This window comes from Portunus trituberculatus, chromosome 20, assembly GCF_017591435.1.
Source record: "Portunus trituberculatus isolate SZX2019 chromosome 20, ASM1759143v1, whole genome shotgun sequence".
Taxonomy (NCBI): Eukaryota; Metazoa; Arthropoda; class Malacostraca; order Decapoda; family Portunidae; genus Portunus; species Portunus trituberculatus.
In genome coordinates this window covers 8,912,491-8,935,024 of record NC_059274.1, presented here as the reverse complement: position 1 = coordinate 8,935,024, position 22,534 = coordinate 8,912,491, and the positions used below count along the sequence as shown (strand labels likewise).

The window sequence follows — 22,534 nt, the reverse complement described above, 5'->3', positions numbered from 1 at the left end:
CTTCATCATGAGACTCGAACTTGCGTCAATCTCCAGGCGGTGCTGCATCGTTCCCTGCTCGGCCTTAAAAGTGTGTGCTGCGGAGAGAGCCCCGCGCCCTTGGCCCTCACCACTCCTTTAAGCCCCTTGCCGTCACGCCCACACGCAGGGACGAGCCGTCACTGGTGGAATTACGACAGGAATCAACGTTACATATCTTCCTCTCTGGGGTACGAATGTTTGATGAGCAAAGAACTGCCTGCAGATGTAAAGAGGTGATGTGGTCTTTCCCAGTGCCAAGGCTACGCGTGTGTTTTACCGTGTCGTAAACTGCCTGGCGTTTTGAAGGGATTAAACTCGACATCCCGCTCAGGTGACGAGTGGCGAGTGAGTTTGCAGTGAAGCGTTACAGTGAAGCCTTCTACCCTTACTTGTGGCAAATAGTGGAGAAGTGAACTGTGAAAAGTAAAACCAAGTGACAGTGACAGTGACACGAAGCAGTGAAGAAGTGGACAGCGGTAAGCGAGATTAAGTTGTTAGTGTACAGTGGGTGACGAATAGTGAGGCCGAGAGTGACTGAGCAACACCAAGACGGAGAAGTGGATGGAGAAGTTTGCGCCAACCTGCCTGTGATCCTTCCAAATACAGGGAGGTAAAGTTAAGACCTTGCATTCTCCGGGGAAATCTGTCAACGGGCAAACTTTGGGTCGCTCTGAACGCAGCCCTAAAATAACGACACAAACACTGAAACCCAACACAGTAAACAGTTTCCACCACCAGAGACAGCACAGAGAGACGAAGAAACAAATGAGAAACAAAAGACGCAGGAGATCTCGCAGTAAAGACAAACAGGCAAAAAAAAAACAACCAAGCAGAGTAAACAACAACAGAAGAGGAATTACAGGAAGGGAAACAAATGACAAACAAAAAAGCGCAGTAGATCGAGGACAAATAATTAACAGGCCACAAAGAAGAAAACTAAAACAAGTAAATACATCAGGAAAAAGAAATAGATAAAAACGAACAAGAGAAGAAGAAGGAAAAGAAAATAAGGGTCAGGATCAGCCATAAGACAGGAGTAGCTTCGAAAATTTTATCCTTCTCAGACATCAAACCTTTGAAATCTGTGGCCGAACAACAAGAAGTATTTTGACAGAATTCAATTATTTTCTGACTTGTTGTTGTTGGTGTGTGTTGGTGAGTGTGTTAGTGTGTGTGTTGATGGTGATAGCAGTGGCCAGCGGAAACGAGAGAGAAAGAGAAGAGGAGATAGAACCAATAATCTCTTAAATTAATGAATGAATACGTTTAAATAAAGGGGAAAACGGTAGAAATATAAAAGAAAGGAAAGTAAAGAGATAATCAAGGAACGAGACTAAAAACACAAAGGAATAGAAAGGAGAAAAGTGAGATAAACCAAGAATAAAATCTAACAAAGACAGATACAGAGAGGAAAGATAAGAGAAAAGAAAGAAAAAAAGAGAAAAATAAAGTAAGAACACTAAGAACACAAGGATACAAAAGAAAAAGTAAATAAACGAAGGGAAGTGAACAAAGAACACACTGGAAAAAAAGAGATACGATAAATAGAAAGAAATTAAGAGGCAAGTAAAAGTGAGATAAGAAAAGAAAGAAAAGAAAAAGAGAGGAAGAAACACAGACTGTAATAAGATAACAGAGAAACTGACCAAAGACAGACGCACAGACACACAGACACATAGACACAGACACTGGCACGATAGCGCTCCTCATGGCACCCCCAGTAGGCACCAGCATGGCCCTTCAGGACGATATATTCCCGGGGGTAGGCAGGGGTGAGGTTGTGCGGCTCCCCCACCAGGGCGGCGTGACAGAGGCGACCCATGAACCCACACTGGCCTCCATTAATAAATCAGGTAAGTTTTCTGAATATCTACCTTATTTTTCGTATACTTTTCCTTGATATTTATTTTTTTTTACTTTATTGATTGACTTATTTTATGGTTTTTGTGTCATCTATTTTCATTTTTCTCTATTTCTTTCGTTCATTCTCTAAATGATTATTCTGTTGTGTTTTAATGAGTGTGTGTGTGTGTGTGTGTGTGTGTGTGTGTGTGTGTGTGTGTGTGTGTGTGTGTGTGTGTGTGTGTGTGTGTGTGTTCCATTGTTATAGACGTACATAATCCGATAATCTCCTCACTCTTTCTCTCTCTCTCTCTCTCTCTCTCTCTCTCTCTCTCTCTCTCTCTCTCTCTCTCTCTCTCTCTCTCTCTCTCTCTCTCGCTGGACAATGACCCTATGGTGTAAATTATAAATAACTAGCATATACGAGATCAAGACTACTGTTATTACTACTGCTGCTGCTGCTGCTGCTGCTGCTGCTGCTGCTGCTGCTGCTGCTACTACTACTACTACTACTACTACTACTACTACTACTACTACTACTACTACTACTACTACTGGTACTGCTACTACTACTACTACTACTATTACTACTGCTACTGGTACTACTACTACTACTACTTCTACTTCTACTGCTACTGCTACTACTACTGCTACTACTGCTACTACTGCTACTACTGCTACTGCTACTGCTACTACTATTTCTACTATTACTACTATTACTTACTATGTACTATTACTGGCGTAGTGGATAAGGTGGTGAGCGTGGGATCGGGCAGACGTCCACGCGTAGGTTTGAATTCCACCACGTACATCCTGCCATTTGTCTAGTGATTTAAAGTTACCTACATGTCACCATGACACCCAGGTTCTAGGTGGTTACACTAAAGATGTGCTTGGGTGGTGATATGGGCCCTAATATGGGTTCCACTATAAATAAAATTGCCTGCGTCACTAATGGGCGGAAGCTTACCAGCGCTTCCTACACGTGCTCTTCAAGTACACCTACAAGCGCCATAGGCCATAATGTAATAAAAAAAAAACTTACCGCTCCGTCATTCTGCCGCTATAACACTTTCCTTTAAGTGCACCTTTCATTACGACGCTTGAAAAAAAAAAAATGAAAAAGAATAAAAATGACAAAAAGGGTGAAAATTTTAGTCTGTGTGTGAGAGAGAGAGAGAGAGAGAGAGAGAGAGAGAGAGAGAGAGAGAGAGAGAGAGAGAGAGAGAGAGAGGCATCCTCACTCTCTACAGGGCACAAATCCGTCCCTGTATGGAGTACGGTGCCTTGACATGGATGTCCAGCGCCCATACCCACACCAGCTGGCTCAACGCGATACAGAGGCGCGCTCTTCGTCTATTGGGGGAAGACGAGGAGAGCGTGGCAAGTATCACGTCACTGGAGCACCGGAGGGACGTGGCAACTTTGACGGTGTGCCACAAAGCTCAAGTGCTGCACACACCTCACCTCTCCTCAGCCTGCCGCCACACCCACCCGGGAGAAATAAGAGGCAAGCAGCGGACGGGTACCAGCAGGTACTGGTGCCTCTCTCCCGCTCCTCACAACATCAGCGAACATTCAGAGCCAGGGCAGCGCGCCTGTGGAATCATTTCACGGTGGCCATGCCTGCTGAGGTAACGGGACTATCAACTCAGCAGACAAAAGTGGCCGCCAATGTCTGGAGAAGCGCTCTCCCTGCCCGGCTAGTGCTGTGAAGTAAAGTGCAGTGATGTGAGGTGTCACAACAATATACTAACGTGAAAAAGACGTTTAGAATAGTTCCTTGCCAACACAAGGAGCTTTATGTCTAAATTTCTATCATTACCTGATATATTGTTAAGTAATATGATATAGATCAGTGTAAGATGATGTTTAAATAAGAGAGAGAGAGAGAGAGAGAGAGAGAGAGAGAGAGAGAGAGAGAGAGAGATTTTGATACTTTCTTTTCATGTGTTTTGTTATCACTCCGAGCCTCGTATAAGAATGAATAGCGGTCGGTTTCTTTCCTCACTCGTCACAACTTCACATGATTATGCAATATAAACATTCATACTAACACAAACTGTTATCTTTCCTTACGTGTGTTAAGAAAATAAACGAAAATAAGCTAAATACACCTTCCATTAATCATTGTTATGCTATTTACACTAGTGCCTCCAGTAAAAATGTGGCAGCGTGCGTTTTCTTCCCCACTTGTCACAATTTCCATGCAATATCTGTTACCGATGCGCTACATTATGCAACGGTTCCAGCTTCCGCTCATGGCTTCTCGCTAAGGTCATCTTCTGGGTAAGGTCAGTTAGGTGGAAGCTCCCTCTCTCTCTTGGGGCGTGTTAGTGACCTCCACCTCCTCCACCTCCATCTCCAACTCCTCCAGCCAGCGCCCTCCCTCCTTGGCCACTCCTCCTCGTACAAGGTTAAAAATTTCATGGTCTTTTAGAAGCGAATGTGGGATGTGGGCGGGAAGGCTTCACTGGAAACTCAGGATTGCCGCCCACCCACCTCAGACTACGCTGTAGCCGCCTAACCTCCTCCTCCTCCTCCTCCTCCTCTTCCTTCTCTTCCTTTTTTTTTCATACTCACCTATTACCACCTCTTCTTTCTACCTCTCTGCTCAGCCTTTCTTCCTTATTTTTTCTATCCACTTCCTTCTCCTTCTCCTTCTCCTTCTCCTTCTCCTTCTCCTTCTCCTTCTCCTTCTCCTCCTCCTCCTCCTCCTCCTTCTCCTCCTCCTCTTTTGACTTTTTTTTATCGTGTATATATTTACTACGGTTGTTGGCGATGACACCTCCTCTTCCTGCTCCTCCTCCTCCTCCTTTTCTTCCTCCTCCTTTGGCTTTTCTTCCTCTTTCCTGATCCAGTCTTCCTTTCATTTCAAGGTGCTTATGTCAGTCGCCGCCATGGAAATTTAAAAGTTCACGGCCGGTCAAGATGTGAGGAGTGAAAAGTGGCTATTTTTATTTAATTGTCCTTATGCCACTCACCTTGTGTTCAGTTCACGGCCAGCGACAGTGTGAATGAGGGAAAACTAGCCATTCCTACCTCGATTTCCTTTTGTCAGCCGCCTCATGAGAATCTGAGAGCGTTGGTGTGGAATTAATGGCTAGTGTGTGTGTGTGTGTGTGTGTGTGTGTGTGTGTGTGTGTGTGTGTGTGTGTGTGTGTTTGGTTGCTCTTAAACACTCAACAAACACCACCACCGCCACTACTACTACTACTACTACTACTACTACTACTACACTTTTATACTACTATAGTTACTACTATTACTGTTACTACTACTACTACTACTACTACTACTACTACTACTACTACTACTACTACTACTACTACTACTACTACACTTTTATACATATTTACTTGTAACAATGTCTCCCAGTCAGTTTCCTAAGAAGAATATCAGATTAGAGTGATGAAAAGGAAGGGAGAGAGAGCAGGAGAGGAGGAGGGAGGAGAGGTGAAGGAGAGGGAGACAAGGAGGAAAGTATGGAGGAGGAAGAGAAAGAAGAGGAGGGAGGAAAGAGGAGGAGGAAAAGCTATCAATCGTCGTTGGGTTTTCTTACTATTCCTCTCTCTTTCTTTCTCTCTCTCTCTCTCTCTCTCTCTCTCTCTCTCTCTCTCTCTCTCTCTCTCTCTCTCTCTCTCTCTCTCTCTCTCTCTCTCATCCTCTTCCCCGCCATTGCACTTTCCGCTTCCAAGTTTTTATCTCCTGCTCCACACATGGAGAGAGAGAGAGAGAGAGAGAGAGAGAGAGAGAGAGAGAGAGAGAGAGAGAGAGAGAGAGAGAGAATCACACTTCACCTCATCTTACCTCCATTCCAGCAACAGCCTTGAACCCTCCTCCTCCTCCTCCTCCTCCTCCTCCTCCTCCTCTTCCTCCTTTTCATACTCAGCTACTGCCACCTCTTCTTTCTACCTCTCTGCCCATCCTTTCTTCTTCCTCCTCCTCCTCCCCCTCTATCCGCCTTTATTTATGTTAGTACGTGCTCTTCTTCCTCTACCTTCTTTTTTTTTTATTTTGACTCCTCCTCCTCCTCCTCCTCCTCCTCCTCCTCCTCCTCCTCCTCCTCCTCCTCCTCCTCCTCCTCCTCCCTCCTCCTCCTCCTCCTCCTCCTCCTCCTCCTCCTACCCCTCGAATACCGTCATCTCCTCTTCCTCCTCCTTCTTTCTTCATTGATATCTTTACTACACTTCCTCTTTCCCTCCTTTCTCCTCCTCCTCCTCCTCCTCCTCCTCCTCCTCCTCCTCCTCCTCTTCATCAGACATGTATACAGTGACCCGATGACCTTTAATTTCATCCCGGAAGGTCACGGCGCTTGTTCATCTTAACTATCTCTCTCTCTCTCTCTCTCTCTCTCTCTCTCTCTCTCTCTCTCTCTCTAACTGCTATGTCGTCTCCTTCTCTCCTTTAATCCTTCTCTATCTCCTCCTCTGTATCTTTCTTTCTTTCTTTATCCTTCTCTCTCTCTCTCTCTCTCTCTCTCTCTCTCTCTCTCTCTCTCTCTCTCTCTCTCTCTCTCTCTCTCTCTCTGTATTTCTCTTTCTGATCCTCTAGGTCTCCTCCTCCTCCTCCTCCTCCTCCTCCTCCTCCTCCTCCTCCTCCTCCTCCTCCTCCTCCTCCTCCTCCTCCTCCTCCTCCTCCTCCTCCTCCTCCTCCTCCTCCTCCTCTTCCTCCTCCTCCTCCCTCTCCTCCTCCTCCATGTCAGTTTTTTCCATACTGCATGGTACTTTTCCAAGCTATTTTCCATGCCAGCGAAAGCTGGAGGGAGTGGTGGGTGGGGAGGAGCCTTCTCCTGTACTGTCCTGTCTCTCTTATCTGTAGCCAGTTAGAAGTAGTTACCAAACAGCCTCGAAAGGACCAACAGGTCTGTTGCTGTTTGGCTTTCTTTGTATTCCTTTGTATTCCTCCTCCTCCTCCTCCTCCTCCCGCTCCTCCTCCTCCTCCTCCTCCTCCTCCTCCTCCTCCTCCTCCTCCTCCTCCTCGTCCTCCTCCTCGTCCTCCTTCTCTCCTCCACTGTTTCTTCCTCTTCCTTTTTCTTTATGAAGCCTTTGGGAATATAAACGATGAAGAGAATATTGTTCCTCTCTCTTTCATTTCCTTTGTTCTTTTCTTTATCCTTTACTTCGTTTTGTTTATATTTTTTCATTCATTCATTTATCCACTTATTTATTCACTGTTTCTTGCTTTTCTTCCTTTCTCTTTGTCTTTATCTATTTCTTCATATCTTTACTGTTTTTATTCCAGTCATTTATTCACTATTTCATTTTTTCTTTCCTTCCTTCCTTCATTCCTTCCTTCCTTCCGTCCTTTCTTCCTTCTATCCTTCCTTCATTCCTTCCTTCCTTCTTTCTTTTATTCCCTCTTTCCCTCGGCACATCTATTTCTCATTCCTCTCAATCATATGAGTCACCTGAGACACTCTCTCTCTCTCTCTCTCTCTCTCTCTCTCTCTCTCTCTCTCTCTCTCTCTCTCTCTCTCTCTCTCTCAAGCTAATAAGATCAGTAGGCTATCGAGAAATGCTTAGCTCTTTCACCACTTTTATTTTCCAAGGATGTGATTTCCCGGATTCTCAAACCTGTTTTTTTCTTTATTGTATAAACCATGTTAATCTGTCACTAGAACCAAAAAAATCACCTTTAAAGTCTCGTGTAGCATCCTTACGAATACTTTCAAAGTCAATAAAATCATTAGCTGTGTCCTTTATATACTTCTCCCTTTAATAGTGTGGAAATATTACTACTCTCTCACTACATCCGTAATATAATTCTTGTAAACTCATGTAGCTTCAGCATGACTATCTTTAAAGGATACTGATATGATTAGTCTGGCTTTCAAGATTGTTTTTCCTATTTTGGTATAGAAATCTTGTTATTCTTTCACTAAAACCATAGTAAACACCTTTAAAAATCTTGTGTCACTTCAGCTAAATTCTTTGACAATGATGCAAGTGAATTGTGGTAGTGTTTAAATCCCACATGCAATGATAACTCTACGTCAGTCACTAATGCTGTGTTTACATCCGGGACTGTTACGCTTGCTGAAGGGCGCATGATGGCCGTCAATGTTTACATCCGGGCATCAAGCTCGGTATGGAGCACTTAAATGTCGTCCCGCGTGTTTAACCCTGCGTGTGTGCTTGCGTCATATTCAGAAACGTTTCCCGTTCTCACCCAAACATTTTCAAAGACCACAGAGATGATTAGCCAAGTTGTAAAGAGTATTTGTCCTGTTGATAATGCAGAAAAACTTGTTAACATGTCACTAGAATTACAGAAATATCTAAAATTTCAACTAAACCCTTTTGAAAATAGTGAAGGTGCGGCGCGGCATGGAAATGTTTCAGAATAAAGTGTGTAACAACGAATTGACGCGCTGTACTGCCGTGCGTGACTAACCTTTGTTGGTTGAGAAATGCTTCCTGTGATGTGTCATTGTGTGTGTGTGTGTGTGTGTGTGTGTGTGTGTGTGTGTGTGTGTGTGTGTTGGTGACGCTAATCATCACATTCTTTCATTTAACTCACAATTCACACCATCTATATGTACGCTTGTATGTATATATGCATGTATGCACGTATGCATATGTGTTTGTAGGTATATTTCCCTCACATTGCCTGTCCTTTGTTAATGGCTTAATGTGTTAATGTGTACACCAATTCCGCAGACAGCCAAGCCAAGACAAGTCAACGGTACTGCTACACTGTCACAGAACTAGACTACCACACAGTCACACTACCACACTAACACACTGTCACACTACCACACACTGCCATACTGCCACTCGGCCAGCAACGCCTTATCTAATCAACGTTTTCCATCTCTACAGGTGTCGAGATGCTGGGCGGCGTGTGGGGCGCAAGTCTGGTGGCGGTGGCTGCCGGCGTGGTGGGTGTAGCGGTGGTGGTGGTGGTGGTGTGGGCGGTGCGGCGGTGGGCAGCCAGAAGGAAGGGCGATGAGGAGCGCCAGCAGATTCTGTTATGGCCCGGCGCAGGAAACCAGCCCTGTAGCTTTCAGTGAGTGAGAGAGAGAGAGAGAGAGAGAGAGAGAGAGAGAGAGAGAGAGAGATGTGGGGGATGGCTTGTGTGTGTGCGTGTGTCAGTCTTCAAAATCTTTCTGCAGCGACTTTCAGTCTCTTTGAACCTCTTCTTCCTCCTTCTCCTCCTCCTCCTCCTCCTCCTCCTCCTCCTCCTCCTCCTCCTCCTCCTCCTCCTCTTCCTCGTCCTCGTCCTCGTCGTCCTCCTCCTTCACATTTATACCCAAATATCAGTCTTCCATTTCTTCTTTCTCTCTCTCTCTCTCTCTCCTCTCTCTCTCTCTCTCTCTCTCTCTCTCTCTCTCTCTCTCTCTCTCTCTCTCTCTCTCTCTCTCTCTCTCTCTCTCCTTTTCAGACCCTTTCCCATTTCTCTTTTAATATCCGTAATTCCTTGCATTATTGGTGTATTCTCCCTTCTCCTTTGTTCCTTGCACTGTTAGTTCTTCTCTCAATTCTCCTTAAACTCTTTTCAAAAAATTTTCCCAATTCCGTATTGGTTTGGTTAAGGCTTTATTTAATATAATTGAACTCTCTCTCTCTCTCTCTCTCTCTCTCTCTCTCTCTCTCTCTCTCTCTCTCTCTCTCTCTCTCTCTCTCTCTCTCTCTCTTAAATACTTAAAAGCTTTCTCCTCCGCCACTCCTCCAATCCGCGTTTCCTCTAATTCCTCCTCCTCCTCCTCCTCCTCCTCCTCCTCCTCCTGCGCTTGTCGCTCCGATCTTCCCGCATCATGCCAGTTCTTTCTCGGAATTCTTTCTTTCTACCATCTCTCTCTCTCTCTCTCTCTCTCTCTCTCTCTCTCTCTCTCTCTCTCTCTCCTTTTCCCTTTGTCTTTCCACTTTACTTCTGCCTATAAATCCTCCTCCATCTCTCTCTCTCTCTCTCTCTCTCTCTCTCTCTCTCTCTCTCTCTCTCTCTCTCTCTCTCTCTCTCTCTCTCTCTCTCTCTCTCTCTCTCTCTCTCTCTCTCTCTCTCTTTCTCTAGGTGAGCTGAGTAATTGCGTGGTGGCGTTCACCCTTTGACCGCCAGAATGACAGGGAGATTGTGGCGTGCGCACACACACACACACACACACACACACACACACACACACACACACACACACACACACACACACACACACACACACACACACACACACACACACACACACACACACACACACACACACACACACACACACACACACACACACACACACACACACACACACACACACACACACACACACACACACACACACACACACACACACACACACACACACACACACACACACACACACACACACACACACACACACACACACACACGTGTCCTTATGTCTTTTTCTTTACTAATAGTAAGTTTTCCTTGCTATATTATTATCGGAATTATGAAAGTTCCCTTGAAAATCCAAATAACTTCCAATAGAAGTTATTAGCTATCAATAGAACTACGAACGGCGTAATACCTTTCACTACAACCTGTTAAACCATCACTAGAAACATGAAAACACTGATCACTTCCAATAAATCCTGTTGAAATACTACTAAAGCCATGAAAACTCCTGAAAAAACCTGATATTTTTCACTACAACCTGTTGAACCTTAAAAACCCTGGTAACTTCCATTATAACTTGTTGAAATCTCTCTCTCTCTCTCTCTCTCTCTCTCTCTCTCTCTCTCTCTCTCTCTCTCTCTCTCTCTCTCTCTCTCTCTCTCTCTCTCTCTCTCTCTCTCTCTCTCACCAGAACACGGGAGATAAGGTTCACTCTGCCTCCCAGTTTGGCTCCCCTTGGCTCAGCCCTCGACGACAACCAGATCGACGACCCAGAAGATTTGCACGACCTTCCGCCTCTAGCCACGCAAGGTACACACAGAAACGACCTCCTCCTCCTCCTCCTCCTCCTCTCCTCCTCCTCCATCTCAACCTCCTATTCTTCCTCTTTCTTTTTGTGTTTCTACTTTGTTATCTATGTTTCTGTGTTGTTTCATATATATCTCCTCCTCCTCCTCCTCCTCCTCCTCCTCCTCTTCCTTGTGCTTATTCTTCTCTTCCTTCTCTTTCTTTTCCTCATTTTTTTCTCTCTTCGTCGTTGTCGTATTCCTTATTTTCCTCCTCCTTCCTTCCTTCCTTCCTTCCTTCCTTCCTTCCTCCCTCGCGGCCATTCCTGTTTCCTTCCCTTTACTGATGATAAAAATACTGTGTGTGTGTGTGTGTGTGTGTGTGTGTGTGTGTGTGTGTGTGTGTGTGTGTGTGTGTGTGGAGTCTATTATAAGCGTGTGGCTAATGATTGTGTGGTGAGGAAACGGAGTCTTGCCTTTGGTGGTGGTGGTGGTGGTGGTGGTGGTGGTGGCGGTGGCGATGGTGTTGCATTTTGGTAACCTCTCCCTCACCGTCATTACCACCACCACCATTATTAGCAACCAAACGATGTCACTGCCACACACACACACACACACACACACACACACACACACACGCTTTTTTTTATTTTGTTCGTCTTCCTTTAAAGAAAGAAAAAAATATAACGCATAGAACTGTGGTCGAGAAATTGCCATATTAATAAATTTTTGCCAACAATATCATAAGGTCTGAAGGAAAAAAATGTACAACCACAGATTTATTTAGTCAATGTCACAGGTTCACTTGTTAAAAGGATGAACTTGTAATGAAAAGCATGAACATTTAGCTCCAGTTTGTCGTATCTTTAACCTCTTCAGAATGTTTGTATATCCATTCTGCTTACTATCTAGTGATTTTATACACTTCCAGAAACGCATGTGTGGATTAAAATAGTGAAAAATTATAGCCATTTAATCTTTTGAGATCCATAGACATACCCAAAACTCAAGGTAAAAATGCGTCCCAGTACTGAAGGCGTTAACTTCAAAAACTTAGACAAAATTTTGGAAAAACATCAAATTTAAAGACAATAGCAATAACAAAATAGGACCACCACCACCATCACTCTCAGGGTTGGCGGGACAGCTACAGCAGGACTCAGGATCAGCCTCGTCATCCTCCCTCACTTCCCTCACGTCACTGGAGGCTGCCGCGGCGAACGAGGCCAGGCGGGCGTCCATCTCTGACCTACGGCGCCGCTCCCTGCAAGGTAAGGTGGCAGGAACACGAGGAGGAGGAGGAGGAGGAGGAGGAGGAGGAGATATATGGATGAAGAAAAAGTATGAATGATAAGGAAAAGTAAGAGGAGGAGAAAGAGGAGAAGAGGAAAAGGAGAAGGAATACATAGGAATGCACAGAAAAGACGAGTGACAGGAGACCTTGCGATTTATGACGAGGTCACGCGTTCACTATACTACATCAATAACAAGCTATGTACTTAGTAGGAGGCAAGGATAGAGCAGGAGAAGCTCCTCCCCACCCACCACTCCCTCCGGTGTTACCCGGCATGAGATAAAACGAAAAGTTCATCCCGATTGCTGAGGAACAATCGGGTAAATTTAAATAAGAAAGATGAGAAGAAGAAGAGATCTAGTGTAAATACTACTATCGCTTGAAAAAAAAAAATAAATAAAAAAAAAAATATATTTTTTTTTCTTCTTTCTTTTTTCTTTACGTAGGGAAGAGGCCAGCCAAGGGCAAAAAAAAAAAAAGAAAGTCAGAAAAAGGCCCACTTGAGCGCTGGCTCTCCATTTTCTTTATAAAACTTATCTAATTGACTCTTGAACGTAGCTACCGTGTTAACTTGGACGACGGACGCCGGCAGCTTGTTCCAACATTCAATTACTCTTACGTTAAAAATGTTTCTTCGTAAATCCGTATTAAATCGCTGTCTTTTAAGTTTCAAGCCGTTATATCTTGTTACTGACTGCAAAAACTCGAGAAGATTTTCGTAATCTATCTATTTCTATATTCTTAAGTATTTTGAATGTTTCGATAAGGTCACCTCGGATGCGACGATCTCTAAGGGAAAAAATAACTAATCTTTTGAGACGTTCTTCATAAGACAGACCACGTATTCCTGGATTTAGTGTGGTTGCTCGTCTTTGCACGCTCTCCAATTTCTTAATGTCTTTTTGATACCATGGAGACCAGAACTGAACCGCGTATTCCAAATGCGTTCTCACTAATGACGTATATAGACGCGTTATAACTTCAAGTGTTTTACGAGTACGATCAATAAATCCCAAGACAGTGTTTGCATTACGACTTAATGCGGGACACTGTGCTGCACATTTGAAGTCATTTGTTACTAATGCCCCCAGGTCCTTCTCTCCAGTAACTTTGACTAAATTTTGTCCATGTAGTTTATGATTATATTTCACACAATTTTGACCGATGTGCATTACTTTGCATTTATCTCCATTAAAATTTAAAAAGCCATTTGCCGCTCCAGCTACTAAAGTTGTCTAAATCCCGCTGGATTACATCACAGTCGTCTCTTGTGAGTACTTTACCACTTAGTTTAGTGTTGTCGGCGAATTTGGATATTCTTGATACAATGCCTAGGAGGAAGAGGAGGAGGAGGAGGAGGAGGAGAAGGAGGAGAGATATGAATGAAGGGAGAGTATGAATGAGAAGGAAAAGTAAAGGGAGGAGGAGGAAGAGGAGGAGGAGGAGGAGAGGAAGAGGAGGAATCCCCATGTATGGGGATCACAGATTGTAGAGGATTTCGCTGTAGGACTTAGCCCTGTTAATGGGCCAAATATTTAGAATTAGTATATAATGTATTGTGTACTTGTAAGTGTATCTTTAAGTACTGATGACGAGGTCGCTGTGCGACTGAAACAGGATAACCTAGATGGGACCTGGTGGCCCTTTGTTATCCTATTATTTATGTTATGTTATGTTATGTTATGTTAAGAAAAGAAGGTGGAGGAGGAGAGATATAAGTGAAAGGAGAAGATACGAATGAGAAGGAAAAGTAAGAGGAGGAAGAGGAGGAGGGAGTGGAGGAGAGGAAGTGTGATTGAAAAGGAAGAGGAGGAAGAAGAAGAAGAGGAGGAGGAGGAGGAGGAGGAGGAGGAGGAGGAGGAGGAGGAGGAGGAGGAGGAGGAGGAAGAGGAGGAAGAGGAGGAGGAGGAGGAGGATGGGAGGTACGAGTGAAGGCAAGGTGAAGATAAAGAGTAGGAGGAGGAGAGGATGGTAAATGGGAGTTAAGTAGGAGGAGGAGGAGGAGGAGGAGGAGAAGAAGAAGGCGGGGATTATAAAAAAAGAGGAGAAAGGGGAGAAAGAGGAAGAAAAATAGAAGAAGAAAGATAGGATAGATAGATACGAAGGAAATAAATAGTGGAGAAGGAATGAGGAGAGGGAAGAGAAATTCAGGAAGGAAGGAAGGAAAGAAAGATAGAGAATTATGAAAGAGGAAAAGGAGAAAGGAAGAAAGAATGAAAGAGAGAGAGAGAGAGAGAGAGAGAGAGAGAGAGAGAGAGAGAGAGAGAGAGAGAGAGAGAGAGAGAGAGAGAGAGAGAGAGAGAGAGAGAGAGAGAGAGAGAGAGAGAGATTTCCTTCCATCCTTCGTCACTTTTCATTCATCTCCTCTTCCTCCTCCTCCTCCTCCTTAATTTCCTGATATTCTAATCTACTACTACAACTACCACCACTACCACCACTACCACCACCATTACTACCACTTCCACCACGACTACCACTACTGCTACTACTACTACTACTACTACCATTACTACAACAGCAAGCACAGCCACCACTAACAGCACAATCATGCCTCTCACCAGGTTACAGTTTGGGCACCTTGAACCCAGAGCTATATCGCATCCCTGACCACCTTGACGACCCGGCCACGTACCCCGCTGGTCACTTGGGCCGCTTGTTCTTCACGCTGCAGTACGTGAGTGACGGGGAGAAGCTGCAGGTGGGAATATTGAGAGTCAGGAACCTGCCTTCACGTACCTCCGGCTCCACCAACGCCTGCGACCCTTACATCAGGTAAGAGTTGCAAATGAAGTGATGGAGTGGTGAAATAGAGTTGAAAATGAGCTAATTTGGAAGTTTTAAAGAGTGGAGAGGTTTGTGAATGGGAATGATAGTGGAAAGATGTAAAAGACTAAGGTAATCAAGACTTGCTACCCATACATCAGGTGGGGCTCTCAAATGAAGTGATGGAGGGGTGGAATAGAGTTGAAAATGAGCTTATATGGAAGTTTTAAAGAGTGGAGGGGTTTGTAGATGGGAATGATAAGTGGAAAAGTTAAATAAAGCGAAATAGACTTAAGTATTTAATATAGAATTAAAAATACTAGTTCCATGCTTGATAAAGGTTAAATTTCGAAAGGTTACTATAATGCCGAATAAGTAGGAAGTTTTTAGATAAGAGTAAACAGAATTATGAATAGCGGTGGTGATTGGTGGACGAATGGAGCAGCCTCAGAGAATAAGATAGAAAGACGTGTTGAAGAGTGACATGAATAAACTAGGACTAAGAGAAGAGGATGCAATGAATAGAAACAGATGGTAAAAGTTAACTCGAGCTGCTGACCTTACTACACAGTGTGAACAGGTTCGTATGAAGAAGAAGAATGGAGCAGTCCTAGTAATCAGGTTGTTAGTGCTGTGTTGACAGATACCTTAGAAAAAAAAAAAAAGGAGCAGTTGAATTTAATCCCTTCACTACAGGGACACATTTTTACCTTAAGATTTGTGTATAATTATAGACCATTTTATTGATATTAGGAAGAGTCTATGGAAGTCAGAAGATTAATGGCCAAAGTCTTTACTATTTTTTTATCTCCACATAAGTTTCCGAAGCTGTATAAAATCAAATAGTAAGTAGAATAAATATCTATTCTGCTTACTATTTGATTTTACACAGCTTCAGAAACCTATTTGGGGATTAAAAATAATAAAGACTCTGGCCATTAATCTTTTGACTTCCATAGACTCCTCCTAAGAGGAAAGGATTAATAAGATTGATACGCGGAAATGGTCAGATATATTAAATTTGAATACATTTGCTGCTACGATGATGACTTCCTGTTGCTTTCGTGTTCTCTCTCTCTCTCTCTCTCTCTCTCTCTCTCTCTCTCTCTCTCTCTCTCTCTCTCTCTCGGGGATATGAGACTATTATTAGCAGAGACAAGAGAGACTGTTGGTGGTGGTGGTGGTGGTGGTGGTCGTGGTGGTGGTGGTGGTGATGGTAGTGGCGGCGGTACTGTGGACATAAGTTGATAACATTGAGAGAGTGAATAAGAGTTATGAAGAAAGGAAGGGAGGAAAGAAGGAAAAGACGGAAGGGAAGGAGACAGGGAGATTACAGGGTGGATTTGGCTAAGGGTGTTCTTTACAGGAAAGGGAAAGAGTGGGAGTATAAAAGATGTTTGTAGTTTTGGGAAGGTTTTGTGCTGAGAAAGTTATTAGGTTAGGTTGCATTAAGGCCCCGTATTCCGAAATGGTTTCCTCTCTCACCATCACTGTTTTCCAAAGACTGTTGCTGAAGATACTCGTGTTTTTAATCCCTTCAGTACCTTGGCGGGTTTTCATATTCATTCTGCTTACTATTTGATGATTTTGTACAGATTCAGAAACTCATGTGAGGATTAAAATAGCGAAGACTGTGGCTATTAATCTTCTGACCTCCATATACCCTTCCTAATGTCAATAAAATAGTTTAATCGTACATAAATCTCAAGGTAAAAAAGTGTCCCAGTATTGAAAGAGTTATGGGTATTTTTATGGTTCTGGTGATGGATTGGCAAGATATCTAGTTTACCAAAAGGAGAAACTGTCTTGAGTACCCGGCTAGTTGACTGTATGGCCTTGGAAAACTATCGTAGTAAAAGAGCAAGGCATTTATAGATACTGGCTTAAGTTCGATTAAAAGCCAAGACAGATAAGGTTAGATCGCATATATGGAAATAATAATGATTTCTTTTTCTTGATTTGTGGTATAGTGAGAAGCGAAGACAGTCTGGGTGACGTGTTTTGGTTAAAATTATATATAGTATATTGAAATAAATACGTTTTGTTACACGAGATGTGTTCTGAGGAGCCGCGCTTGTATTTAATTAAGGTGACGGAAGGAGAGAGAGAGAGAGAGAGAGAGAGAGAGAGAGAGAGAGAGAGAGAGAGAGAGAGAGAGAGAGAGAGAGAGAGTGTGTGTGTGTGTGTGTCAATCTAGTTTATAATTATACTAAAAATAATATTATTCCTCTCTCCCCTTGTGTGTGTGTGTGTGTGTGTGTGTGTGTGTGTGTGTGTGTGTGTGTGTGTGTGTGTGTGTGTGTGTGTTGCAGGCTGAGTGTGTTGCCAGACGAGCGGCGATACTTGCAGACAAAACAAAAAAAGAAAACTTGCAACCCAGTGTTCGATGAGCATTTTGGATTCCACGTAAGTAACACACATAACCTCTCTCTCTCTCTCTCTCTCTCTCTCTCTCTCTCTCTCTCTCTCTCTCTCTCTCTCTCTCTCTCTCTCTCTCTCTCTCTCTCTTAGTATCTGTTAATCTTCTCATATTTATTTGATTCCTCTGGCTTTCCTCTTATCCCAAGTTTCCTCTCCTATACACTTGAAAATTCCTTTCCTAATATATTTTAATCTATCTGTTATGTGTTACTCTCCTGGCCGAGTTTCATGCAATCTTCTCTAAGGATATCTTCTAGTGTTTATTGTTTTCCTAGTAAGCATTTCACCTTTTTTCAGTTTTTTTTTTTTTCATTTAGTTTGCTCTTCTCTTAGTATATCTTGTAGTATCTGTTATTTTCTTGTTATTTCTCTCTTTTTTTTCTATTGTTCCTCTCTATGTATATCTTGTACTACATATTTTATTAGCAAGCATTTCTCTTTTTTTTATCTATTGTTCCCTAAATATATCTCTTAGTATATGTTATTTTCCTAGTAATAATTTATCTTTTTCTATTGTTTTTCTCTAAGTATATCTTGCAGTGTTTATTATTTTCATAGTAAGCATCTCTCTCTTTTTTTCTATTGTTTTTTTTCTAACCATATCTGTTAGTGTTTTTTTTTCCTAGTAAGCATTTTCCTTTCTTTATCTTCTCGTGTCACTAAAAGATTCCGCTGCGTTGCGTCGGGGAGCGAACCCTGAGACTGACGGTGCTGGACGGAGGCAGACCGAAGAGACAGGGGGCTACTGTGGGCCACGTATATTGTCCCCTTGGCCGCGTCCTCGCCCAGCCCCCCGCCGAGACAGCCCCGGTCATGGCAAGGGATCTGGTTAAGGTGACTACTATACCCTTCTCCTCTGTCTGGCGTCATGCATGTTTCTTCCTGTTGTTTCCAGTACATACTCCGCATTTCTACCATCTCTATCTTTTCTTTAATCGGTTCCTGGTCTGCTCTTCCTACTGATCACCAGACCATCCCATTTCGTATCCCATTTTGTATTTCATTTATATATTTATGCATTGTCACCATCAGTCAATCACGTACACGAAGCAGAGGAGAGTTGCGTGACACAGTAAGGCAGCGTGTGTATGTCTGTGTCTGTGTTTCAGGAGGACGAGTGTGAACCTCGCAGTAACCTTGGGGAACTCCTGGTCTCCCTCACCTACAACGACACGCTCCACCGGCTGTCCCTCACCGTGTTCCAGGGACGGGGAGTGAAGGTGAGCAGGGGAGAGGCTGGCCGGCTGACTGGTTAATTGAGACGTGGGTGGATAGAGGGATATATGGACGGATAGATAGGTAGATAGATAAACTGACACATTGATTGGCTGACTAACTGGCTGTCTGACTGTCTGCTTTCAAAAGATTCTAGTTGAAGTGACACGGGTTTTTGAGGGTGTTTTTTTTATGGTTCTTGTGACGTATTAGCACGTGTACATTATGAAGACGAGAAACAGTTTTGCAAACCCGGCTAGTCACTCTCTGTGGCCTTTGAAAATTGTCGTGGTGAGAGCAGTGCGTCTCTCAATACGAAACATGAGTGGGTGGGTGTGTGGGAAGGTAAAGATATTTGTTGATAGAAGGTTTGATTGACTGATTGAGAAAGGGTGATCTCGACTGACTTACTGACTGATTGACTGACTGATAGGTAGATAGTACAAAAAGACAGACAAAAGATATTCGTACACTAACCAAATGACTGACTGACTGACTTATAGATAAGTAGAAATAGACATACAAACAGACAGATAATTAGACAGATAGATGGATAGATAGATAGATAGACTGATACTCTGATACATTAATTAGCTGACTGGCTGCCTGACTGACTGATCTAACGCGCCACCAAGTCAGGATCACTTGGCGCCGCACACCAGGAATACATCACACCAAACATGGAATTAACTAGCAATACGAGAATAAGAGAGAAAGAAGAGAATAAAGTAATGATAAGAATGAATGAAAGAAAACAAGAAAATATATGAACTGAAAAATATAAGAGAAAATAAATAAAGAAATCAAAGAACGAGAGAGAGAGAGAGAGAGAGAGAGAGAGAGAGAGAGAGAGAGAGAGAGAGAGAGAGAGAGAGAGAGAAGTATCAAAACTGAAGGAGACTAATCCATATACATAGAGAGAGAGAGAGAGAGAGAGAGAGAGAGAGAGAGAGAGAGAGAGAGAGAGAAGACAACTTGTTCGTTCCCCAGGTCACACTCTTATCTTACTCGTGTCACTCCAAATGAAATAGTTTTCAGGGTCTTGTCCTCAGGGATCTCTCTCTCTCTCTCTCTCTCTCTCTCTCTCTCTCTCTCTCTCTCTCTCTCTCTGTATATGGATTAGTCTCCTTCAGTTTTGATAATCTCTCTCTCTCTCTCTCTCTCTCTCTCTCTCTCTCTCTCTCTCTCTCTCTCTCTCTCTCTCTCTCTCTCTCTCTCCTCCTCCACTTGCCTTCATTTCTCTCCACACACTCATTTCCTCCTACTCTCCCTTATTTCCTCTCTCACTCTCTCCCATTTCGCGCGCCCTTCAGCTCCTATCTCTCTCTCCCACATGCATCCATCACCCCCCCCCTCTCTCTCTCTCTCTCTCTCTCTCTCTCTCTCTCTCTCTCTCTCTAAAATCAACTCCTCTATCCCATCTCCCAGCATAATTATTTTTTTTCCTCCTCCTCTCTTCCTCCTAGTTTCCTTCCAGTATATCCCAGCCTTAGTTTTCACCTCCTTTTTACCTGTTCTAATCTTTGTTTTTCTCTTCCTTTTTACCTCCCAACATAGTTTTCTCCTTTCAAAGCAACGTCCATGTCCTCCCAGTCCCTTTTTGGTGTTCCGTGATCTACCGGCCTCACTCACTGCCTTGGTGCCCGTAGGTTGGTGACGGGGAGACAGTGTCGTGGGTGAAGGCGTCACTGATGGGCCAGCGTCGCTCTATCAAGACGAAGAAGTCAGCAGTGGTGGCCGCAGTGGAGGAGCCTCACTTCAACCAGCCTTTCCATTTCCGACCCCCGCCAGCCCTCGAGGGAGTGCACCTCAACCTTACCCTCTGCCTCGCGCCAAATGCTTCATCCAAAGGTACTGTGCTAATGGTGCTACTACTGCTGCGATGTGTGTGTAATCGGGTAATCAGGTCAGGGGAGTAACTGAGAATTTAAAGAGGAGTTAAGGTAGAAATAGATTTGTTTCGTATGATAAGTGACACACACGTATAGGTCTGCCAGCTTTCTGTCTTTGTTTTCCTCATGCTTTTAACTTGCAGAGAAAGAGAGAGAGAGAGAGAGAGAGAGAGAGAGAGAGAGAGAGAGAGAGAGAGAGAGAGAGAGAGAGATAATTTCTTCTTATTCTGCATCGGAGTTCACCTGTTTTTTAATATAGAAAGGTGAGCGTGAGATATCCAGGGAGTTTGTGTAATTCACCTCGGTCGTCTGCTGGTCACCCAGCCAGTCTTCCCCATTACGGAGCGGGCTCAGAGCTCATAGACCGATCTTCGGGTAGGACTGAGACCACATCACACACTCCACACACCGGGAAAGCGAGGCCACAACCCCTCGAGTTACATCCCGTACCTATTTACTGCTAGGTGAACAGGGGCCACGCATTAAGAGGCTTGCCCATTTGCCTCGCCGCGTCGGGACTCGAACCCGGACCCTCTCAAGTGTGAGTCGAGCGTGCTAACCACTATACTGCGTGTGTGTGTGTGTGTGTGTGTGTGTGTGTGTGTGTGTGTGTGTGTGTGTGTGTGTGTGTGTGTGTATACGTGATTTTTTCCAGTTTTGAACAACTGTTTGGGGATTTAAAGGATTGAGTCAAGCCTGTAATATTCTGTTTTGATGTTAGTGGTTATGATAATCCTTATTTTTTACTACTAATGCTTTACTAATGGGTCAATATTAATCTTGTGTTTATGTGTGTGTGTGTGTGTGTGTGTGTGTGTGTGTGTGTGTGTGTGTGTGTGTGTGTGTGTGTGTGTGTGTGTGTGTGTGTGTGTGTGTGTGACGATTTTGTTGTTTCACTTCAGTAGTAGTAGTAGTAGTAGTAATAGTAGTGGTAGTAGTAGTAGTAGTAGTAGTAGTGTTAGTAGTACTATAGCAGCAGCAGCAGCAGCAGCAACAGTGGTAACATCACCACCACCATCACTAAGACCACCGCCACCATTGCAGGTCGTCCGCTAGGTCGTGTGGTGGTGGGGCCGTACATGTTCGCGCGTGGGCGTGGCCTGACACAGTGGAACCAGGCCCTCGCGGCGCCCAAGGAACCCATACAGTTCTGGCACCCACTGACTGAGTAGAGCCGCCACGCCGTGCCAGCCACTCACCTTAGATCCACACTAGCCACTCCTAGAAGCACCTACTGAGTATGGACACACTCACCCACTCACTCAGTCACTCACTCAGTCACTCAGTCACTCTTCACCCGGTAGTAAGTAACATCTGCTGACTCAGAGTGTATTCCTGCTGAGCCTGTCCTGTGTGTGCTGACTCCTTGCCTTTACTGACTATAAACTGAACCTGCTAACCTGCTGACCTTTAACTAGTGACACCTGCTGGCAGTATAGCAGTATTACTCGTCGTAGTACATACCTGCTGGCTCTGTCGCTCACGGGGTAGTACTAGCAGGAGTGAATAGCAGAATACCTAGTACCTATATTACCTGCTGACGTGGTAGCCTGCAGTCTAACTAGTGACATCTGCTGACAGTATAGCAGTACGTATTATTAGTACCTGCTGGTTGTGTCGCTGGTGGAGTAGTGGTGTTGGAATAGGAGAGTTACTGTACTAGCAGCCTCAGTAATCCCAGCACAGGTGTTAGGCAAGCTTGCATTAACCTGTCAGCAGATCTAGGTAAGCTTGTACTACTTACTGTCTCTCTGGTGTCTACTACATATCATATACCTACGTACAGTACAGGTGAGGATGTGCTATACCAATATGCATACATAGTACAGTACCACTTAACACCAACGAGAGGGAGGAACACAGGGCAATGTTATCCAGTATTATGTAGCATTTCACATTGTTTTGGTCTTCTAAATTCAGTTCAGATCACCGGGTATACACATGCAAAGATTATTTATTTGGTTATTCAGTTATTCTATGTAGACATCACGAATATAGTAGATCACAGAGCAATTTTATCCAGTATTATGTAGTATTTTACATTGTTTTGCTCTTTTAAGTTTAGATCACTGGATATATACATGCAGAGGTTATTAATTTGGTTATTCAGTTATTTTGTTGAGACATCACGAATTTAACGGTTCATAGGGCAATGTAATGCTGTATTCTGTAATGTTTTGCTTTCAGAGTTTTGCTGTCCAGGTTCAAAACATCACAGGTTATATATATAT

The 22,534-nt window shown here is 43.8% G+C and overlaps 2 protein-coding genes across 2 annotated transcripts in view; both read left to right on the top strand.

Moving 5' to 3' along the window:
* LOC123506500 overlaps positions 1 to 1,435 on the top strand; it is a 37,523-nt gene extending 36,088 nt beyond the window's left edge. The window contains exon 3 of the mRNA XM_045258629.1: positions 1 to 1,435. This exon is cut by the window's left edge and continues 80 nt beyond it. Coding sequence (XP_045114564.1) covers positions 1 to 258 — 258 coding nt within the window. The 3' untranslated portion in view covers positions 259 to 1,435.
* Positions 1,436 to 1,512: 77 nt separating this feature from the next.
* LOC123506784 (synaptotagmin-15-like) lies at positions 1,513 to 22,518 on the top strand. The gene is made up of 10 exons (XM_045259120.1): positions 1,513 to 1,874; positions 8,688 to 8,874; positions 10,625 to 10,743; positions 11,852 to 11,989; positions 14,574 to 14,784; positions 17,088 to 17,181; positions 17,863 to 18,030; positions 18,306 to 18,416; positions 20,061 to 20,262; positions 21,348 to 22,518. Exons 1-10 carry the CDS (start codon positions 1,730 to 1,732, stop codon positions 21,473 to 21,475), a joined length of 1,503 nt encoding a protein of 500 aa, XP_045115055.1. The 5' UTR covers positions 1,513 to 1,729; the 3' UTR covers positions 21,476 to 22,518.
* The last annotated feature ends 16 nt before the right edge of the window (positions 22,519 to 22,534 follow it).